Below are 19,100 nucleotides of genomic sequence, written 5' to 3' on the forward strand. Positions count from 1 at the left end.
CCACATCTTTGGGGGCCGAGCCCCAACATTGAGGGGCTAGGCCGACGCCGGTGGAATTTCCACCCCGCCCCTTAACTTTTAATTTACGCCGGCGGGACAGGCAATTTATCGGCGGGACTTCGGCCCATTCGGGCCGGAGAATCGAGCGGGGGGGCCCGTCAACCGGCGCGGCGCGATTCCCGCCCCCGCCGAATATCCGGTGCCGGAGACTTCGGCAACCGGAGGGGGCGGGATTCACGCCAGCCCCCGGCGATTCTCCGACCCGGCGGGGGGTCGGAGAATGTCGCCCCTGTCTCTGAAGTCCCTCTTTCCTTCAGGGAGATACAGATGTGTGATTGTTATATATCAGTCCTTCTACCTCAGGGATATCTAACTGGTGTCTTTCAGTCCCTCTCCATCAGACTGGGGTCACCCAGTCCCTCTCTTTCAGGATGTATTTACTGTAGCCAGCAATACTAAGGATGGAAACTGTATAAAGAGGAACCTTGAGGTGAGGAAATAAATATTTTAACTAAAAATGAATTTCTATCAGAAGGTTTGATGTGGCTAGAGAAAATCTAAATAGATAAAAATTAAACTCCTGAACACACTGTCAAATGACACTTAAAGATTTAAACAAGAAACCATCAGAGTGTAGCTCTCTTTAAAACGAAAAAGACAAGTTAATCTAAATAGAGATTACACTCAACAATTTAACAATTATCAAACCATCACAATTTATGAGAATCAATTTTTATGATTAAAAACAACCAAAGTACTTCAGACTTGGCACAAGCGTGAATTGATTAAATGTTTCAACCTGTTTGGTACAGGCCCATTGGTACCAGCTACAGGCCTCTGGGGTACAGAACCTCAGACAGGTACAAAAGATCCCACAAGGAACAGTGCGGTTCTTTCCAGTGTCCAGACCATCTGATGAAAGGTCATTCACCTGCAATGTTAACTCTGTTTCTCTCTCCAGAGGCATTGTTGAATATTTCCAGCATTTGCAGTTTTTTGCTTTTGTATGAGAACAGAGTTTGACAGTCTATCAATCTCCCTGTACTATTGCAATGTGCCTCTGACATCACCGCCCCTTTTGTTCCTCTGCTGTTAGTTCTCTTGTTCTCACAGCATTGCCTAAGAAGTGATCTTGAACCTTGGAATCTAAAACTCTGCTTTGTAACCAAGTGCTGGGAACTCCAACCTGGGATTAGCTTCCCTCAGTGCAGACATTACTCACCTAAGATCAGTGTGGGAAATTTCAAACACAAGAGTACTGTCCCACACACCTTTTTACTGGAGTTCGTCGAAGTGTGGCTGTTGAAACACAGACCAGGCATTTTTATTATTCTAGTTTAGAGTCAGCTTGTTTTGGAGACCCCTTTACAGCTGGGTGTTGATAATTTGTGAAAGAATTTAATGGCTGATCATTTTACAGAAACACCATCTTACCCTCCTATTTCATGTGAGGCACCTGAAACACACATATATCTGCTCTCTGCTATGAACATTTATATTCGCAAGTACACAAATATAGCCTTCCCATGACTCAGAGCAGCAGCTTACATGGCATTGTGCTGTGTTAGGAATATAAACCTTGCGGCTAACAGATCACGAACAAATGTATTCTACCTTGATCTGGCCACGGGTATATGAACCTAGATGCCATGCTGTCTGAAACTGGAAAGTGGGGCTTTCCGGCTTCACACCTCCAGGGTCCAGTTTCGAATCCCGGCTTGGGTCACTGTCTGTGCGGGACTGAATGTTCTCCCCGTGTCTGTGTGGGTTTCCTCCCACAGTCCAAAGATGTGCAGGTTAGGTGGATTGGTCATGCTAAATTACCCTTAGGTTAGGTGGGATTACTGGGTTACAGGGATAGGGTGGAGATGTAGGCTCAAGTGGGGTGTTGAGCCGGTGCAGACTCGATGGGCCAAATGGCCTCCTTCTGCACTGTAAATTCCATGATTCTATGAAGATGGCCTCAGATTATTGGTGGGGTGCTGCAGTATGTTTGGCCAAGTTACTCTTGCATGAAACAAAGAAAAAGCAAAGGGTTATTTTGTTTAACCAATACTGACATCGACAGGGTTTCGCTATGTATGTGTGCAACTGACAAAATATAATGATTGAAAGATCGCTGAGGTCGTCTGTGCTTAGGTAACACATTCCTGCATTAACTCTGCGGAGTACAAATGGTGTTTTGTGCAGGAATTTGATGTCTCAGATCAAAATGAAGTTGGTGGGTCAAGGTCATTGTAAAATAATTCTTTCAGCAGTCCGCAACTTTTTGTAAATACCATCAGTTAGATAAAAAAATATGGCTACAAATTCAACAAAGATGAATGTAGTCTCAGCGATTTGATCTTCCAAGAGACAATTAATGTGAACACTCAGATATCCAGTTCGACAAACCTCATTGAAAAATCAGTGTTTCCAGTACAACAGATATTCTCTCGGCACGTTTGGCCAATCGTAATTCACCCTCAAGAGTCAACGGGGTATGCATCATACAGGAAGTGCTTGCTGGCAATCTGCTGGATGGTATTTATCGAGCTGAAATAGGGTGATGGGGAGCAGAAGAGAGGAAAAAGAGAACAAATACATCCTTTATGGCCCTGCAGAGAGTAAGTTGTTCGCAGTTGGTTTGCGATTAGCCCCCAAGTCGTTGTCCCACGCCCCAGTTGAAACCCCCAGGTCGATCCTCAGGCAGTGGGTTGTAGTTAGGATCTTCTTCGGGAATGTTGAAAATAGCTTTCCTGCCGGGGAAGAGCAGAACCCATTCTTGGGATAAGTAACAGAAACAAACATCATTGCCCAGAGCCAACTGTAAAATTAACTTACTTACCTTGCAGGTCAGCTGTTTAGTTCGGAAGTGAGAGCTGGGACCTTAGAAACAGCGCGGGAGCTGCGAGGCAGAGGGGACCGTTTAAAAGGTCGCTGCCTGGGTGAGGTCAGCTGTTTAGTTCGGGAGTGAGAGCTGGGACCTTAGAAACAGCGCGGGAGCTGCGAGGCAGAGGGGACCGTTTAAAAGGTCGCTGCCTGGGTGAGGTCAGCTGTTTAGTTCGGGAGTGAGAGCTGGGACCTTAGAAACAGCGCGGGAATTTGAAAAAGCGCGGGAGCTGCGAGGCAGAGGGGACCGTTTAAATGGTCGCTGCCTGGGGTGAGGTAAGCACTGATTAACTTACTTACCTTGCAGGTCAGCTGTTTAGTTCGGGAGTGAGAGCTGGGACCTTAGAAACAGCGCGGGAGCTGCGAGGCAGAGGGGACCGTTTAAAAGGTCGCTGCCTGGGTGAGGTAAGTACTGATTAACTTACTTACCTTGCAGGTCAGCTGTTTAGTTCGGGAGTGAGAGCTGGGACCTTAGAAACAGCGCGGGAATTTGAAAAAGCGCGGGAGCTGCGAGGCAGAGGGGACCGTTTAAAAGGTCGCTGCCTGGGGTGAGGTAAGTACTGATTAACTTACTTACCTTGCAGGTCAGCTGTTTAGTTCGGGAGTGAGAGCTGGGACCTTAGAAACAGCGCGGGAGCTGCGAGGCAGAGGGGACCGTTTAAAAGGTCGCTGCCTGGGTGAGGTAAGTACTGATTAACTTACTTACCTTGCAGGTCAGCTGTTTAGTTCGGGAGTGAGAGCTGGGACCTTAGAAACAGCACGGGAATTTGAAAAAGCGCGGGAGCTGCGAGGCAGAGGGGACCGTTTAAAAGGTTGCTGCCTGGGTGAGGTAAGTACTGATTAACTTACTTACCTTGCAGGTCAGCTGTTTAGTTCGGGAGTGAGAGCTGGGACCTTAGAAACAGCGCGGGAATTTGAAAAAGCGCGGGAGCTGCGAGGCAGAGGGGACCGTTTAAAAGGTCGCTGCCTGGGGTGAGGTAAGTACTGATTAACTTACTTACCTTGCAGGTCAGCTGTTTAGTTCGGGAGTGAGAGCTGGGACCTTAGAAACAGCGCGAGAGCTGCGAGGCAGAGGGGACCGTTTAAAAGGTCGCTGCCTGGGTGAGGTAAGTACTGATTAACTTACTTACCTTGCAGGTCAGCTGTTTAGTTCGGGAGTGAGAGCTGGGACCTTAGAAACAGCGCGGGAATTTGAAAAAGCGCGGGAGCTGCGAGGCAGAGGGGACCGTTTAAAAGGTCGCTGCCTGGGGTGAGGTAAGTACTGATTAACAACTTACTTACCTTGCAGGCCAAGTCGATTTCAGCAGAAGCGGAGCAGGCGAGTCCATTTCAGCGGGGGCAGTGCGGAAGTGATTTCTGGGAGGTAAGTCTCTCCTTTAAATTTTTTTTAAAAAAAATTTTAGTGTTTAAGGTGGGAACAGGAAGTCGACCCGCGGACTTCTGGGAAGACCCTCACCAATAAATTCTGGTGGAGAGGAAACCCGAGACACTACACGTGTAGTGTCTCCCACCCGCCCTCCTCCTCTAACCTAATAATAAAACCCATTGGTGTGAGGTAAGTACCATATTTTATTATTGTTATTAATTTTTTTTTATATAAAAAATTTAATTTAGTTGTTAGCCAGATCTTGGTAGAAAGTTAGAGGGATGGCAGGGAAGGGAGTGCAATGTTCCTCCTGCAGGATGTTTGAGGTGAGGGATGCCGTTAGTGTCCCTGCTGATTTTACCTGCAGGAAGTGCTGCCATCTCCAGCTCCTCCAAGTCCGAGTCAGGGAACTGGAGCTGGAGTTGGAAGAACTTCGGATCATTCGGGAGGCAGAGGGGGTCATAGATAGCAGCTTCAGGGAATTAGTTACACCAAAGATTGGAGATAGATGGGTAACTGTAAGAGGGACTGGGAAAAAACAGTCAGTGCAGGGATCCCCTGCGGTCGTTCCCCTGAGAAACAAGTATACCGCTTTGGATACTTGTGGGGGGGACGACTTACCAGGGGTAAGCCATGGGGTACGGGCCTCTGGCACGGAATCTGTCCCTGTTGCTCAGAAGGGAAGGGGGGAGAGGAGCAGAGCATTAGTAATTGGGGACTTGATAGTCAGGGGCACAGAGAGGAGATTTTGTGGGAGCGTGAGAGACTCACATTTGGTATGTTGCCTCCCAGGTGCAAGGGTACGTGATGTCTCGGATCGTGTTTTCCGGGTCCTTAAGGGGGAGGGGGAGCAGCCCCAAGTCGTGGTCCACATTGGCACTAACGACATAGGTAGGAAAGGGGATAAGGATGTCAGGCAGGCTTTCAGGGAGCTATGATGGAAGCTCAGAACTAGAACAAACAGAGTTGTTATCTCTGGGTTGTTGCCCGTGCCACGTGATAGTGAGATGAGGAATAGGGGAGAGAGCAATTAAACACGTGGCTACAGGGATGGTGCAGGCGGGAGGGATTCAGATTTCTGGATAACTGGGGCTCTTTCTGGGGAAGGTGGGACCTCTACAGACAGGATGGTCTACATCTGAACCTGCGGGGCACAAATATCCTGGGGGGGGAGATTTGTTAGTGCTCTTTGGGGGGGTTTAAACTAATGCAGCAGGGGCATGGGAACCTGGATTGTAGTTTTAGGGTAAGGGAGAATGAGAGTATAGAGGTCAGGAGCTCAGATTTGACGTCGCAGTGTTCAGGTAGGTGGTTTGAAGTGTGTCTACTTCAATGCCAGGAGTATACGAAATAAGGTAGGGGAACTGGCAGCATGGGTTGGTACCAGGGACTTCGATGTTGTGGCCATTTCGGAGACATGGATAGAGCAGGGACAGGAATGGATGTTGCAGGTTCCGGGGTTTAGGTGTTTTAGTAAGCTCAGAGAAGGAGGCAAAAGAGGGGGAGGTGTGGCGCTGCTAGTCAAGAGCAGTATTACGGTGGCGGAGAGGATGCTAGATGGGGACTCATCTTCCGAGATAGTATGGGCTGAGGTTAGAAACACGAAAGGAGAGGTCACACTGTTGGGAGTCTTCTATAGGCCTCCAAATAGTTCTAGGGATGTAGAGGAAAGGATGGCGAGGATGATCCTGGATAAGAGCGAAAGTAACAGGGTAGTTATTATGGGAGACTTTAACTTTCCAAATATTGACTGGAAAAGATATAGTTCGAGTACAATAGATGGGTCGTTTTTTGTACAGTGTGTGCAGGAGGGTTTCCTGACACAGTTTGTTGACAGGCCAACAAGAGGCGAGGCCACATTGGATTTGGTTTTGGGTAATGAACCAGGCCAGGTGTTGGATTTGGAGGTAGGTGAGCACTTTGGGGACAGTGACCACAATTCGGTGACGTTTACGTTAAGGATGGAAAGGGATAAGTATACACCGCAGGGCAAGAGTTATAGCTGGGGGAAGGGCAATTATGATGCCATTAGACGTGACTTGGGGGGGATAAGGTGGAGAAGTAGGCTGCAAGTGTTGGACACACTGGATAAGTGGAGCTTGTTCAAGGATCAGCTACTGCGTGTTCTTGATAAGTATGTACCGGTCAGGCAGGGAGGAAGGTGCCGAGCGAGGGAACCGTGGTTTACCAAAGAAGTGGAATCTCTTGTTAAGAGGAAGAAGGAGGCCTATGTGAAGATGAGGTGTGAAGTTTCAGTTGAGGCGATGGATAGTTACAAGGTAGCGAGGAAGGATCTAAAGAGAGAGCTAAGACGAGCAAGGGGGGGACATGAGAAGTATTTGGCAGGAAGGATCAAGGAAAACCCAAAAGCTTTCTATAGGTATGTCAGGAATAAGCGAATGACTAGGGAAAGAGTAGGACCAGTCAAGGACAGGGATGGGAAGTTGTGTGTAGAGTCTGAAGAGATAGGCGAGATACTAAATGACTATTTTTCGTCAGTATTCACTCAGGAAAAAGATAATGTTGTGGAGGAGAATGCTGAGCTCCAGGTAAATAGATTAGATGGCATTGAGGTACGTAGGGAAGAGGTGTTGGCAATTCTGGACAGGCTGAAAATAGATAAGTCCCCGGGACCTGATGGGATTTATCCTAGGATTCTCTGGGAGGCCAGGGAAGAGATTGCTGGACCATTGGCTTTGATTTTTATGTCATCATTGGCTACAGGAATAGTGCCAGAGGACTGGAGGATAGCAAATGTGGTCCCTTTGTTCAAAAAGGGGAGCAGAGACAACCCCGGCAACTATAGACCGGTGAGCCTCACATCTGTAGTGGGTAAAGTCTTGGAGGGGATTATAAGAGACAAGATTTATAATCATCTAGATAGGAATAATATGATCAGGGATAGTCAGCATGGCTTTGTGAAGGGTAGGTCATGCCTCACAAACCTTATCGAGTTCTTTGAGAAGGTGACTGAACAGGTAGACGAGGGTAGAGCAGTTGATGTGGTGTATATGGATTTCAGCAAAGCGTTTGATAAGGTTCCCCACGGTAGGCTATTGCAGAAAATACGGAGGCTGGGGATTGAGGGTGATTTAGAGATGTGGATCAGAAATTGGCTAGCTGAAAGAAGACAGAGGGTGGTGGTTGATCGGAAATTTTCAGAATGGAGTTCAGTCACAAGTGGAGTACCACAAGGATCTGTTCTGGGGCCGTTGCTGTTTGTCATTTTTATCAATGACCTAGAGGAAGGCGCAGAAGGGTGGGTGAGTAAATTTGCAGACGATACTAAAGTCGGTGGTGTTGTCGATAGTGTGGAAGGAAGTAGCAGGTTACAGAGGGATATAGATAAGCTGCAGAGCTGGGCTGAGAGGTGGCAAATGGAGTTTAATGTAGAGAAGTGTGAGGTGATTCACTTTGGAATGAATAACAGGAATGTGGAATATTTGGCTAATGGAAACGTTCTTGAAAGTGTGGATGAGCAGAGGGATCTAGGTGTCCATGTACATAGATCCCTGAAAGTTGCCACCCAGGTTGAAGAAGGCCTATGGAGTGTTGGCCTTTATTGGTAGAGGGATTGAGTTCCGGAGTCAGGAGGTCATGTTGCAGCTGTACAGAACTCTGGTACGGCCGCATTTGGAATATTGCGTACAGTTCTGGTCACCGCATTATAGGAAGGACGTGGAGGCTTTGGAGCGGGTGCAGAGGAGATTTACAAGGATGTTGCCTGGTATGGAGGGAAAATCTTATGAGGAAAGGCTGATGGACTTGAGGTTGTTTTCGTTGGAGAGAAGAAGGTTAAGAGGAGACTTAATAGAGGCATACAAAATGATTAGGGGGTTGGATAGGGTGGACAGTGAGAGCCTTCTCCCGCGGATGGAAATGGCTGGCACGAGGGGACATAACTTTAAACTGAGGGGTAATAGATATAGGACAGAGGTCAGAGGTAGGTTCTTTACGCAAAGAGTAGTGAGGCTGTGGAATGCCCTACCTGCTACAGTAGTGAACTCGCCAACATTGAGGGCATTTAAAAGTTTATTGGATAAACATATGGATGATAATGGTATAGTGTAGGTTAGATGGCGTTTGTTTCGGTGCAACATCGTGGGCCGAAGGGCCTGTACTGCGTTGTATTGTTCTATGTTCTATGTAAACCCACACAGCCCCAGAAATATGGAAGTCAGACCAGGAATAAACATCACACAATCAACACAATAGCGTGCAAGTGAAAGAAAGGACTCAGTCTGCCTTACTCTTGGAATAAATGCAGCAGGAAAAACCAGGATTTACAACACATTCCACAGGTGAATAATGATGGTCCTTCAGGATGCTATAGCAAGGCAATGCTGAGAGCTTGGCTCTGAACTGGCAGCATGCTGGGAACTAGACGGGAGAGGGGCAGTTGGAGAATAGCTTGTGTTTAAGACTCAACAGTCCCTGCTAACAGGTCTTGGGCTGCAGCTGGCACAATGTCACCATTCTCTGGGAAATTACTAACCTTTGGCAGGCCCTCGTTGTTAAGGGAATCTAGAATTCTTGGCTACTGATGCCTCTGTGATTGGGAAGCTGTGGAATGTGTTGGCACCTCTGTTTGTATCAAACAAACAGGTGGATGGTTGATACGTTAGCTCAGATAGTTTTGATAATTGGAGGGAGAGATGTCGCAAACCCCAGCTTTATCTATATCTAAGGTTGCACACTGTGTATTCCAAGTAATGTGAAGCAGCTGAGGGGTAAAGAAGGGCCCTTACCGCCAAACAACCAGCAAGAAACACCTTCAAAACGATAATCGCAAGAACCTATCAGGAAATCTACCTCCAACAACTCCTCACCACCCTAACCTCTGGGACCCTGCTCTCTGCGTGTCTCGTCAATACGATGAGATGGAATACAAAGAACAAAGAACAAAGAAATGTACAGCACAGGAACAGGCCCTTCGGCCCTCCAAGCCCGTGCCGACCATACTGCCCGACTAAACTACAATCTTCTACACTAGAATAGAGAGCAGAGCTGGAGGAGAGAGTGACTGATGAGAGGAGGACCAAGGGGGAGAGCATGCTGCAGTCACATACAGCCAAGCTCATAATCAAAACTCCAAAACCGAGGACTTGGCTCCTCCCTCTATAACTGGATTCTCGACCTCCTGACCCACAGACCACAATCAGTAAGGATAAATAACAACACCTCCTCCACGTAGGTCCTCAAACCGGGGCCCCACAAGGCTGTGTACTTAGCGCCAACTACACTCCCGAGTCACACACGACTGTGTGGCAAAATTTGGGTCCAACTCCACCCATAGGTTTGCTGATGACATGACTACAGTGGGTTGGATCTCGAACAACGAAAATGTCAGAGTACAGGAGGAAGATAGAGAACCTAGTGGTGTGGTGTAATGATATCAATCTCTCCCTCAACGTCAGCAAAACTAAGGAGCTGGTCATTGACTTCAGGAAGCAAAGTGTTGTATACGCTCCTGTCTGCACCAACGGGGCCGAGGTGCAGGTGGTTGGCAGCTTCAAATTCCTAGTTGTGCACATCACCAACAATCTGGTCCACCCAAGTCGAAGCTGCCATCGAGAAAGCACAGCAGTGCCTATACTTCCTCAGGAAACTAAGGAAATTCAGCATGTACACAGTGACTCTCACCAATTTTTACAGATGCACCTTAGAAAGCATCCTATTTGACTGCATCACAGCTTTGTTTGGCAACTGGTCTGCCCAAGACCGTAACAAACTACAGTGAATCATGAACAAAGCCTCCCATCCATTCACTCTGTCCACATCTCCAACTGCAGGCAACATAATCAAAGACCCCTCCCACCTGGGTTATTCTCTCCTCCAACTTGTTCCATCGGGCACGAGATACAAAAGTCTGAGAACACGCACAAACAGATTCAAAAACAGCTTCTTCTCCGCTGTTACCAGACTCCTGAATGACCCTCTTTTGGACTGAACTGATTTCTTCACACATCTTCTCTACTGAGTAGTACTGCACTCCGTACGCTCACCTGATGTCTGTGACTATGTATTTACATTGTGTATTTATCATATGTCCTATGGTTTTTCATGAATGGAATGATCTGTCTGGAGTATTGTACGCAGAACAATACTTTTCACGGTACCTCAGTACACATGACAATAAATCAAATTCAATTCGATATTAACTTGGATCAGGGTAGTCTTGGGTCTAGATTTTAAACTGGACTATATCTGAAGAGTAGGGAGCTGGTCAGTGACAGTGTATCTGTGAGGGAGATTAGAGATAGATCAAAGAATAAAGAACATTACAGCATGGGAACAGGCCCTTCGTCCCTCCAAGCCTGCGCCGACCATGGTACATGCCTAAACTAAAACCGTATGCACTAACGGGTACGTATCCTCCCATTCCCACCCTGTTCATATATTTGACTAGATGTCCCTTAAATGTCGGGATCGTACTTGCTCACACCACGTTCCTAGGCAATGCGTTCCATATATTTTCCACCCTTTGTGTAAAATACTTGCCTCGCACATCTGTTCTAAACTTTTCCCCACGCACTTTAAACTTATGTCCCCTAGTATACGAGCCTCCTACCAGAGGAAAGAGCATCTGAATATCCACTCTGTCCATGCCACTCTTAATATTGTAGACTGCTATCAGGTCACCTCTCAACCTCCGTCGTTCCATTGAAAACAGATGAAGTTTACCTAACCTCTTCTCATAGCTAATGCACATCATAGCAGGCAATATCCGAGTTATCCGCTTCTGTACTCTCTCCAAAGCATCCACATCCTTCTGGTAGCGTGGAGACCAAAATATTACACAATATTCCAAATCTGGGCGAACTAAGGTCCAATATAGCAGCACCATGACTTGGCAATTTTTATGTTCAATGTCCGACCGATGAAGGCCAGGATGCTGCATGCCTTCTTGACCACCTTATCCACATGTGTTGCCACTTTCAGTGATCGGTTGACATGCATGCCCAGATCGCTGTGAGATGGTCCACACTGACTGGTCCACGCTGAGCTGGTTCACACTGACTGGTCCACGCTGAGCTGGTTCACGCCGAGCTGGTCCACGCTGAGCTAGTCCAGGCTGAGCTGGTCCAGGCTGAGATGGTCCACACTGAGTTGCTCCACGCTGAGCTGGTCAACGCTGAGCTGATCAACACTGAGCTGGTTCACACTGAGCTGGTCCACACTGAGCTAGACCAGGTTGAGCTGGTCCAGGCTGAGATGGTCCACACTGAGTTGGTCCACGCTGAGTTGGTCCAGGCTGAGCTGATCCATGCTGAGCTGGTACACGCTGAGCTGGTTCACACTGAGCTGGTCCACACTGAGCTGGTCCACACTGAGCTGGTCCACACTGAGCTGGTCCACACTGAGCTGGTCCACGCTGAGCTGGTCCACACTGAGGTGGTCCACGCTGAGCTGGTACACACTGAGCTGGTTCACACTGAGCTGGTCCAAAATGAGTTGGTCCACACTGAGCTGGTCCACACTGAGCTGGTCCACACTGAGCTGGTTCAGGCTGAGCTGGTCCATGCAGAGCTGATTCACGTTGAGCTGGTCCACGCTGAGCTGGTCCATGCTGAGCTGGTCCACACTGAGTGGGTCCAGGCGGAGCTGGTCCAAGCGGAGCTGGTCCAGGCTGAGCTGGTCCAGGGTGAGCTGATCCACACTGAGCTGGGTCACACTAGCTGGTCCACAATGAGCTGGGTCACACAGAGCTGATCCACACTGAGCTGGTCCACACTGAGCTGGTCCACACTGAGGTGGTTCACACTGAGCTCATCCAGACTGAGCTGGTCAAGGCTGAGCTTGTTCGCACTGAGCTGTATGACAATGAGATAGTCCACTGGCTCACTCTGAGCTGGTCCACACTGAGCTGGTCCACACTGAGCTGTTCCAGGCAGAGCTGGTCCACACTGACCTGGTCCAGGCTGAGCTGGTTCACACTGAGCTGGCCTAAGCTGAGCTGGTCCACACTGAGCTGGGTCATACTGAGCTCATCCACACTGAGCTGAGTCACACTCAGCTGGTTCACAATGAGATGGTCCACAATGAGGTGGTCCACAATAAGCTGGTTCACACTGAGCTGGTCCACACTGAGCTGGTCCACACTGAGGTGGTCCACCCTGAGCTGGTCCACACTGAGCTGGTCAACACTGAGCAGGTCCACACTGAGCTGGGTCACACTGAACTGGGTCACACTGAGCTGGTCCACACTGAGCTGGTCCACAGTGAGCTGATCCACACTCAGCTGGATCACACTGAGCTGGGTCACAATGAGCTAGTCCAGACTGAGCTGGATCACACTGAGCTGGGTCTCACTGAGCTGGTCCAGACTGAGCTGGTCCAGACTGAGCTGGATCACACTGAGCTGGGTCTCACAGAGCTGGTCCACGCTGAGCTGGTCCAGACTGAGCTGGTCCACACTGAGCTGGTCCACACTGAGCTGGTCCACACTTGAGCTGGTGCACACTGAGCTGGTCCACACTGAGCTGGTCCACACTGAGCTGGTCCACACTGAGCTGGTCCACACTTGAGCTGGTGCACACTGAGCTGGTCCACGCTGAGCTGGTCCACACTGAGCTGGTCCACACATAGCTGGTCCACACTGAGCTGGTCCACACTGAGCTGGTCCACACTGAGCTGGTCCACACTGAGCTGGGTCACACTGAGCTGGTCCACACTTGAGCTGGTCCACACTGAGCTGGTCCACACTGAGCTGGATCACACTGAGCTGGGTCACACTGAGCTGGTCCAGACTGAGCTGGTCCACGCTGAGCTGGTCCAGACTGAGCTGGCCCACCCTGAGCTAGTCCACACTTGAGCTGGTGCACACTGAGCTAGTCCACACTTGAGCTGGCCCACACTTTGCTGGTCCACACTCAGCTGGTCCACACTGAGCTGGTCCACACTGAGCTGGTCCACACTGAGCTGGTTCACACTGAGCCGGTTCACACTGGGCTGGTCCAGCCCGTGCTGGTCCACACTGAGCTGGTCCACACTGAGCTGGTTCACACTGAGCTGGTCCACACTGAGCTGGTCCACACTGAGCCGGTTCACACTGAGCTGGTCCACGCTGAGCTGGTCCATGCTGAGCTGGTCGACACTGAGCTGGTCCACACTGAGCTGGTTCACACTGAGCTGGTCCACACTGAGCTGGTACACACTGAGCTGGTCCATGCTGAGCTGGTCCATGCTGAGCTGGTCCATGCTGAGCTGGTCGACACTGAGCTGGTCCACACTGAGCTGGTCACACTGAGCTGGTCCACGCTGAGCTGGTCCATGCTGAGCTGGTCGACACTGAGCTGGTCCACACTGAGCTGGTTCACACTGAGCTGGTCCACACTGAGCTGGTACACACTGAGCTGGTCGACACTGAGCTGGTCCACACTGAGCTGGTTCACACTGAGCTGGTCCACACTGAGCTGGTACACACTGAGCTGGTCCACACTGAGCTGGGTCACACTGAGCTAGGTCACACTGAGTGGGTCACAATGAGCTAGTCCACGCTGAGCTAGTCCATGCTGAGCTGGTCCACACTGAGCTGGTCCACACTGAGCTGGACCACACTGAGCTGGTCCACACTGAGCTGGACGACGCTGAGCTGGTCCACGCTGAGCTGGTCTACGCTGAGCTCATCCACTCTCAGCTGATCCACACTCAGCTGTTCCACGCTGAGCTGGTCCACACTGAGCAGCTTCACACTGAGCTGGGTCACACCGAGCTGGTCCACACTGCGCTGGGTCACACTGAGCTGGTTCACACTCAGCTGGTCACCCACTGAGCTGGTTCACACTGAGCTGGTTCACACTGAGCTGTTTCACACTGAGCTAGTCCACACTGAGCTACTCCACACTGAGATGGTCCACAATGACCTAATCCACACTGAGCTGGTCCAAACTGAGCTGGTTCACGCTGAGCTTGTCGACGCTGAGCTGGTCCACACTGAGCTGGTCCACAATCAGCTGGTCCACATTCAGCTGGTCCACACTCAGCTGGTCCACACTCAGCTGGTCCACACTAAGCTTGTCCACACTGAGCTTGTCCACACTTGCTGGATCACACTGAGCTGGTCCACAATCAGCTGGTCCACGCTGAGCTGGTCCACACTGAGCTGGTCCACACTGTGCTGGTCCACACTGTGCTGGTCCACAATCAGCTGGTCCACACTCAGCTGGTCCATACTCAGCTGTTCCACGCTGAGCTGGTCTACGCTGAGCTGGTCCACACTCAGTTGGTCCACACTCACCTGGTCGACACTGAGCTGGTCCACACTGAGCTGGGTCACACTCAGCTGGTCCACAATGAGCTGGTCCACATTGAGCTGGTCCACATTGAGTTGGTCCGCACTGAGCTGTCCACACTGAGCTGTCCAGGCTGAGCTGGTCTAGGCTGAGCTGGTCCAGGCTGAACTTGTCCAGACTCAGCTGGTCCACAGTGAGCTGGTCCACACTGAGCTGGTCCACTCTGAGCTCGTCCACACTGAGCTGGTCACACTGAGCTGGTCCACGCTGAGCTGGTCCACGCTGAGCTGGTCGACACTGAGCTGGTCGACACTGAGCTGTTCCACACTGAGCTGGTCCACACCGAGCTGGGTCACACCTAGCTGGTCCAGGCTGAGCTGGACCACACTGAGCTGGTCCACATGGAGCTTGTCCACACTGAGCTGGTCCACACTGAGCTGGTCCACAATGAGCTGGGTCACACTGGGTTGGTCCAAACTGAGCTGTGTCAAACTGAACTGGTCCAAGCTGAGCTGGTCCATGCTGGGCTGGTCCACTCTGAGCTGGTCCACACTGAGCTGGTCCACACTGAGCAGGGTCACACTGAGCTGGTCCACACTGAGCTGGTCCACACTGAGATGGTCCACAGTGAGCTGGTCCACACTGAGCAGGGTCACACTGAGCTGGTCCACACTGAGCTGGTGCACGCTGGGCTGGTCCACACTGAGCTGGTCCACACTGAGCTGGTCCACACTGAGCTGGTCCACACTGAGATGGTCCACACTGAGATGGTCCACACTGAGCTGGTCCACAGTGAGCTGTTCCACAGTGAGCTGGTCCACACTGAGCTGGTCCACATTGAGCTAGGTCACACTGAACTGGGTCACTCTGAGCTGGTTCACACTGAGCTGGGTCACAATGAGCTAGTCCAGACTGAGCTGGATCACACTGAGCTGGGTCTCACTGAGCTGGTCCAGACTGAGCTGGTCCAGACTGAGCTGGATCACACTGAGCTGGGTCTCACAGAGCTGGTCCACGCTGAGCTGGTCCAGACTGAGCTGGTCCACACTGAGCTGGTCGACACTGAGCTGGTCCACACTTGAGCTGGGTCACACCGAGCTGGTCCACACTGCGCTGGGTCACACTGAGCTGGTCGACACTGAGCTGGTTCACACTGAGCTGGTTCACACTGAGCTGTTTCACACTGAGCTAGTCCACACTGAGCTATTCCACACTGAGCTGGTCCACAATGACCTAATCCACACTGAGCTGGTTCAAACTGAGCTGGTTCACGCTGAGCTTGTCGACGCTGAGCTGGTCCACACTGAGCTGGTCCACAATCAGCTGGTCCACATTCAGCTGGTCCACACTCAGCTGGTCCACACTCAGCTGGTCCACACTCAGCTGGTCCACACTAAGCTTATCCACACTGAGCTTGTCCACACTTGCTGGATCACACTGAGCTGGTCCACAATCAGCTGGTCCACGCTGAGCTGGTCCACACTGTGCTGGTCCACACTGAGCTGGTCCACAATCAGCTGGTCCACGCTGAGCTGGTCCACACTGTGCTGGTCCACACTGAGCTGGTCCACAATCAGCTGGTCCACACTCAGCTGGTCCACACTCAGCTGGTCCATACTCAGCTGTTCCACGCTGAGCTGGTCTACGCTGAGCTGGTCCACACTCAGTTGGTCCACACTCACCTGGTCCACGCTGAGCTGGTCCACACTGAGCTGGGTCACACTCAGCTGGTCCACAATGAGCTGGTCCACAATGAGCTGGTTGACACTGAGCTGGTTGACACTGAGCTGGTCCACATTGAGTTGGTCCGCACTGAGCTGTCCACACTGAGCTGTCCAGGCTGAGCTGGTCTAGGCTGAGCTGGTCCAGGCTGAACTTGTCCAGACTCAGCTGGTCCACAGTGAGCTGGTTCACAGTGAGCTGGTGCACAGTGAGCTGGTCCACAGTGAGCTGGTCCAGGCTCAGCTGGTTCACACTGAGCTGGTCCACTCTGAGCTCGTCCACACTGAGCTGGTCACACTGAGCTGGTCCACGCTGAGCTGGTCCACGCTGAGCTGGTCGACACTGAGCTGGTCGACACTGAGCTGGTCCACACTGAGCTGGTCCACACCGAGCTGGGTCACACCTAGCTGGTCCAGGCTGAGCTGGACCACACTGAGCTGGTCCACACGGAGCTTGTCCACACTGAGCTAGTCCACACTGAGCTGGTCCACAATGAGCTGGGTCACACTGGGTTGGTCCAAACTGAGCTGTGTCAAACTGAACTGGTCCAAGCTGAGCTGGTCCATGCTGGGCTGGTCCACTCTGAGCTGGTCCACACCGAGCTGGTCCACACTGAGCAGGGTCACACTGAGCTGGTCCACACTGAGCTGGTCCACACTGAGATGGTCCACAGTGAGCTGGTCCACACTGAGCAGGGTCACACTGAGCTGGTCCACACTGAGCTGGTGCACGCTGGGCTGGTCCACACTGAGCTGGTCCACACTGAGCTGGTCCACACTGAGCTGGTCCACACTGAGATGGTCCACACTGAGCTGGTCCACACTGAGCTGGTCCACAGTGAGCTGTTCCACAGTGAGCTGGTCCACACTGAGCTGGTCCACATTGAGCTGGGTCACACTGAACTGGGTCACTCTGAGCTGGTTCACACTGAGCTGGGTCACAATGAGCTAGTCCAGACTGAGCTGGATCACACTGAGCTGGGTCTCACTGAGCTGGTCCAGACTGAGCTGGTCCAGACTGAGCTGGATCACACTGAGCTGGGTCTCACAGAGCTGGTCCACGCTGAGCTGGTCCAGACTGAGCTGGTCCACACTGAGCTGGTCCACACTGAGCTGGTCCACACTTGAGCTGGTGCACACTGAGCTGGTCCACACTGAGCTGGTCCACACTGAGCTGGTCCACACTTGAGCTGGTCCACACTGAGCTGGTCCACACTGAGCTGGGTCACACTGAGCTGGTCCACACTGAGCTGGTCCACACTGAGCTGGTTCACCCTGAGCTGGTCCACTCTGAGCTGGTCCACACTGAGCTGGTCCACACTTGAGCTGGTCCACACTGAGCTGGTCCACACTGAGCTGGGTCACACTGAGCTGGTGCACACTGAGCTGGTCCACATTGAGCTGGTCCACACTTGAGCTGGTCCACACTGAGCTGGTCCACACTGAGCTGGGTCACACTGAGCTGGTGCACACTGAGCTGGTCCACACTGAGCTGGTCCACACTTGAGCTGGTCCACACTTGAGCTGGTGCACACTGAGCTGGTGCACACTGAGCTGGTCCACACTTGAGCTGGTCCACACTGAGCTGGTCCACACTGAGCTGGTCCACACTGAGCTGGTCCACACTGAACTGGGTCACACTGAGCTGTTCCACAGTGCGCTGGTCCACACTGAGCTGCAGTCAGTGAGATGGTCCACATTGAGCTAGTCCACACTGAGTCGGTTCACACTGAGCTGGTCCTGGCTGAGCTGGTCCACAATGAGCTCGTTCACAATGAGCGAGTAAACACTGAGCTGGTAAACACTGAGCTGATCCACAATGAGCTGGTAAACACTGAGCTGGTTCACACTGAGCTGCAGTCAGTTATCGCCCGGTAAAATACACAGCATATCAAATAAATCAAGACCACACATCAGATTATGAAGATTTTCTATTTTTAAAACTATGGTACGGTAAATTGAATTCAACTGTTCACTGATATTTCATCCTTATTACCACAATTCAGGTACTGCTGTAATAAACACAGATGCACCCTCTGGGGTCACTCTGCTACTTATCCTGAACACTGAACAATTGCTTCATTGAAAACTGACTTACAAAATATTTGGGGTCCTGAGCAGGCGACCTCCACCAGGCTGGTTTGGAAATACATCTTCCAAAAAATAGTAGATATGGCCAACAGCGATTCCTAAAGTCAAACAACAGCCAGATAAATTTAGAAGCACAAAGCAGCACGCACAACTTTAATTTATTATCCCATATCTCAGGAAGGAAAAGTCTCCGGGACTTGTTTTGTATATATTACCATCAACCTGCCATGTGTTTTCACACCTGCATGAATCATGCAACATTGAATGAGACTGTTCCCCCTGTTCTTTCACCAGAGACCTGACATATTTTTTGTTTTCAAGCATTTACCCAATACTCTTTTGAAAATTACTATTGAATCTTCTTCAGTCATCCGTTTTGGCAGAACATTCCAGATGAAACAACTTGTGGTCACAATTTTATGTTATCTTTGATTCAACCTCAATCATGTTGAAATAGTTAAGAGTTTAGGGTCTATATGTTCCTGCTAGGGTGAAGGGCAAGGCTGGCACGAGTAGGGAACCTTGGATGAGAAAACATATTGAGATTTTGGCCAGGAAAAAGGAGACATGGCACAGGTATAAGCTGCTGGAATCAAGTAATTCCCTGGTGGCACACAGGAGTATATTCAAGATGGAAATTAGGAGGTAACTTTGGCCAAGAGAATTAAGGTGAATCCAAAGGGATTCTTTAAGTATATTAAAGGAAAAAGAATAACGAGAGAGAGAATAGAACCCATCAAGGACCAATGTGGACACATATGCGTGGAACTGCAGGAGATGGGCAAGGTTCTCAATGAATACTTCTCCTCTTTGTTT

At 50.7% G+C, this 19,100-nt stretch overlaps 1 protein-coding gene across 1 annotated transcript in view; it reads right to left on the reverse strand.

Moving 5' to 3' along the window:
- Nucleotides 1-1,272: 1,272 nt before the first annotated feature.
- Nucleotides 1,273-19,100, reverse strand: part of derl2 (derlin 2) — a 141,140-nt gene continuing 123,312 nt past the window's right edge. The window contains exons 6-7 of the mRNA XM_072469105.1: nucleotides 18,292-18,382; nucleotides 1,273-2,738 (exon numbers count right to left, since the gene is read on the reverse strand). Of these exons, the coding sequence (XP_072325206.1) occupies nucleotides 2,633-2,738; nucleotides 18,292-18,382 (197 nt within the window). The 3' untranslated portion in view covers nucleotides 1,273-2,632. The remainder of the gene's footprint in view (nucleotides 2,739-18,291; nucleotides 18,383-19,100) is intronic.

The sequence above is a fragment of the Scyliorhinus torazame genome, chromosome 12 (genome assembly GCF_047496885.1).
Source record: "Scyliorhinus torazame isolate Kashiwa2021f chromosome 12, sScyTor2.1, whole genome shotgun sequence".
Classification (NCBI taxonomy): domain Eukaryota; kingdom Metazoa; phylum Chordata; class Chondrichthyes; order Carcharhiniformes; family Scyliorhinidae; genus Scyliorhinus; species Scyliorhinus torazame.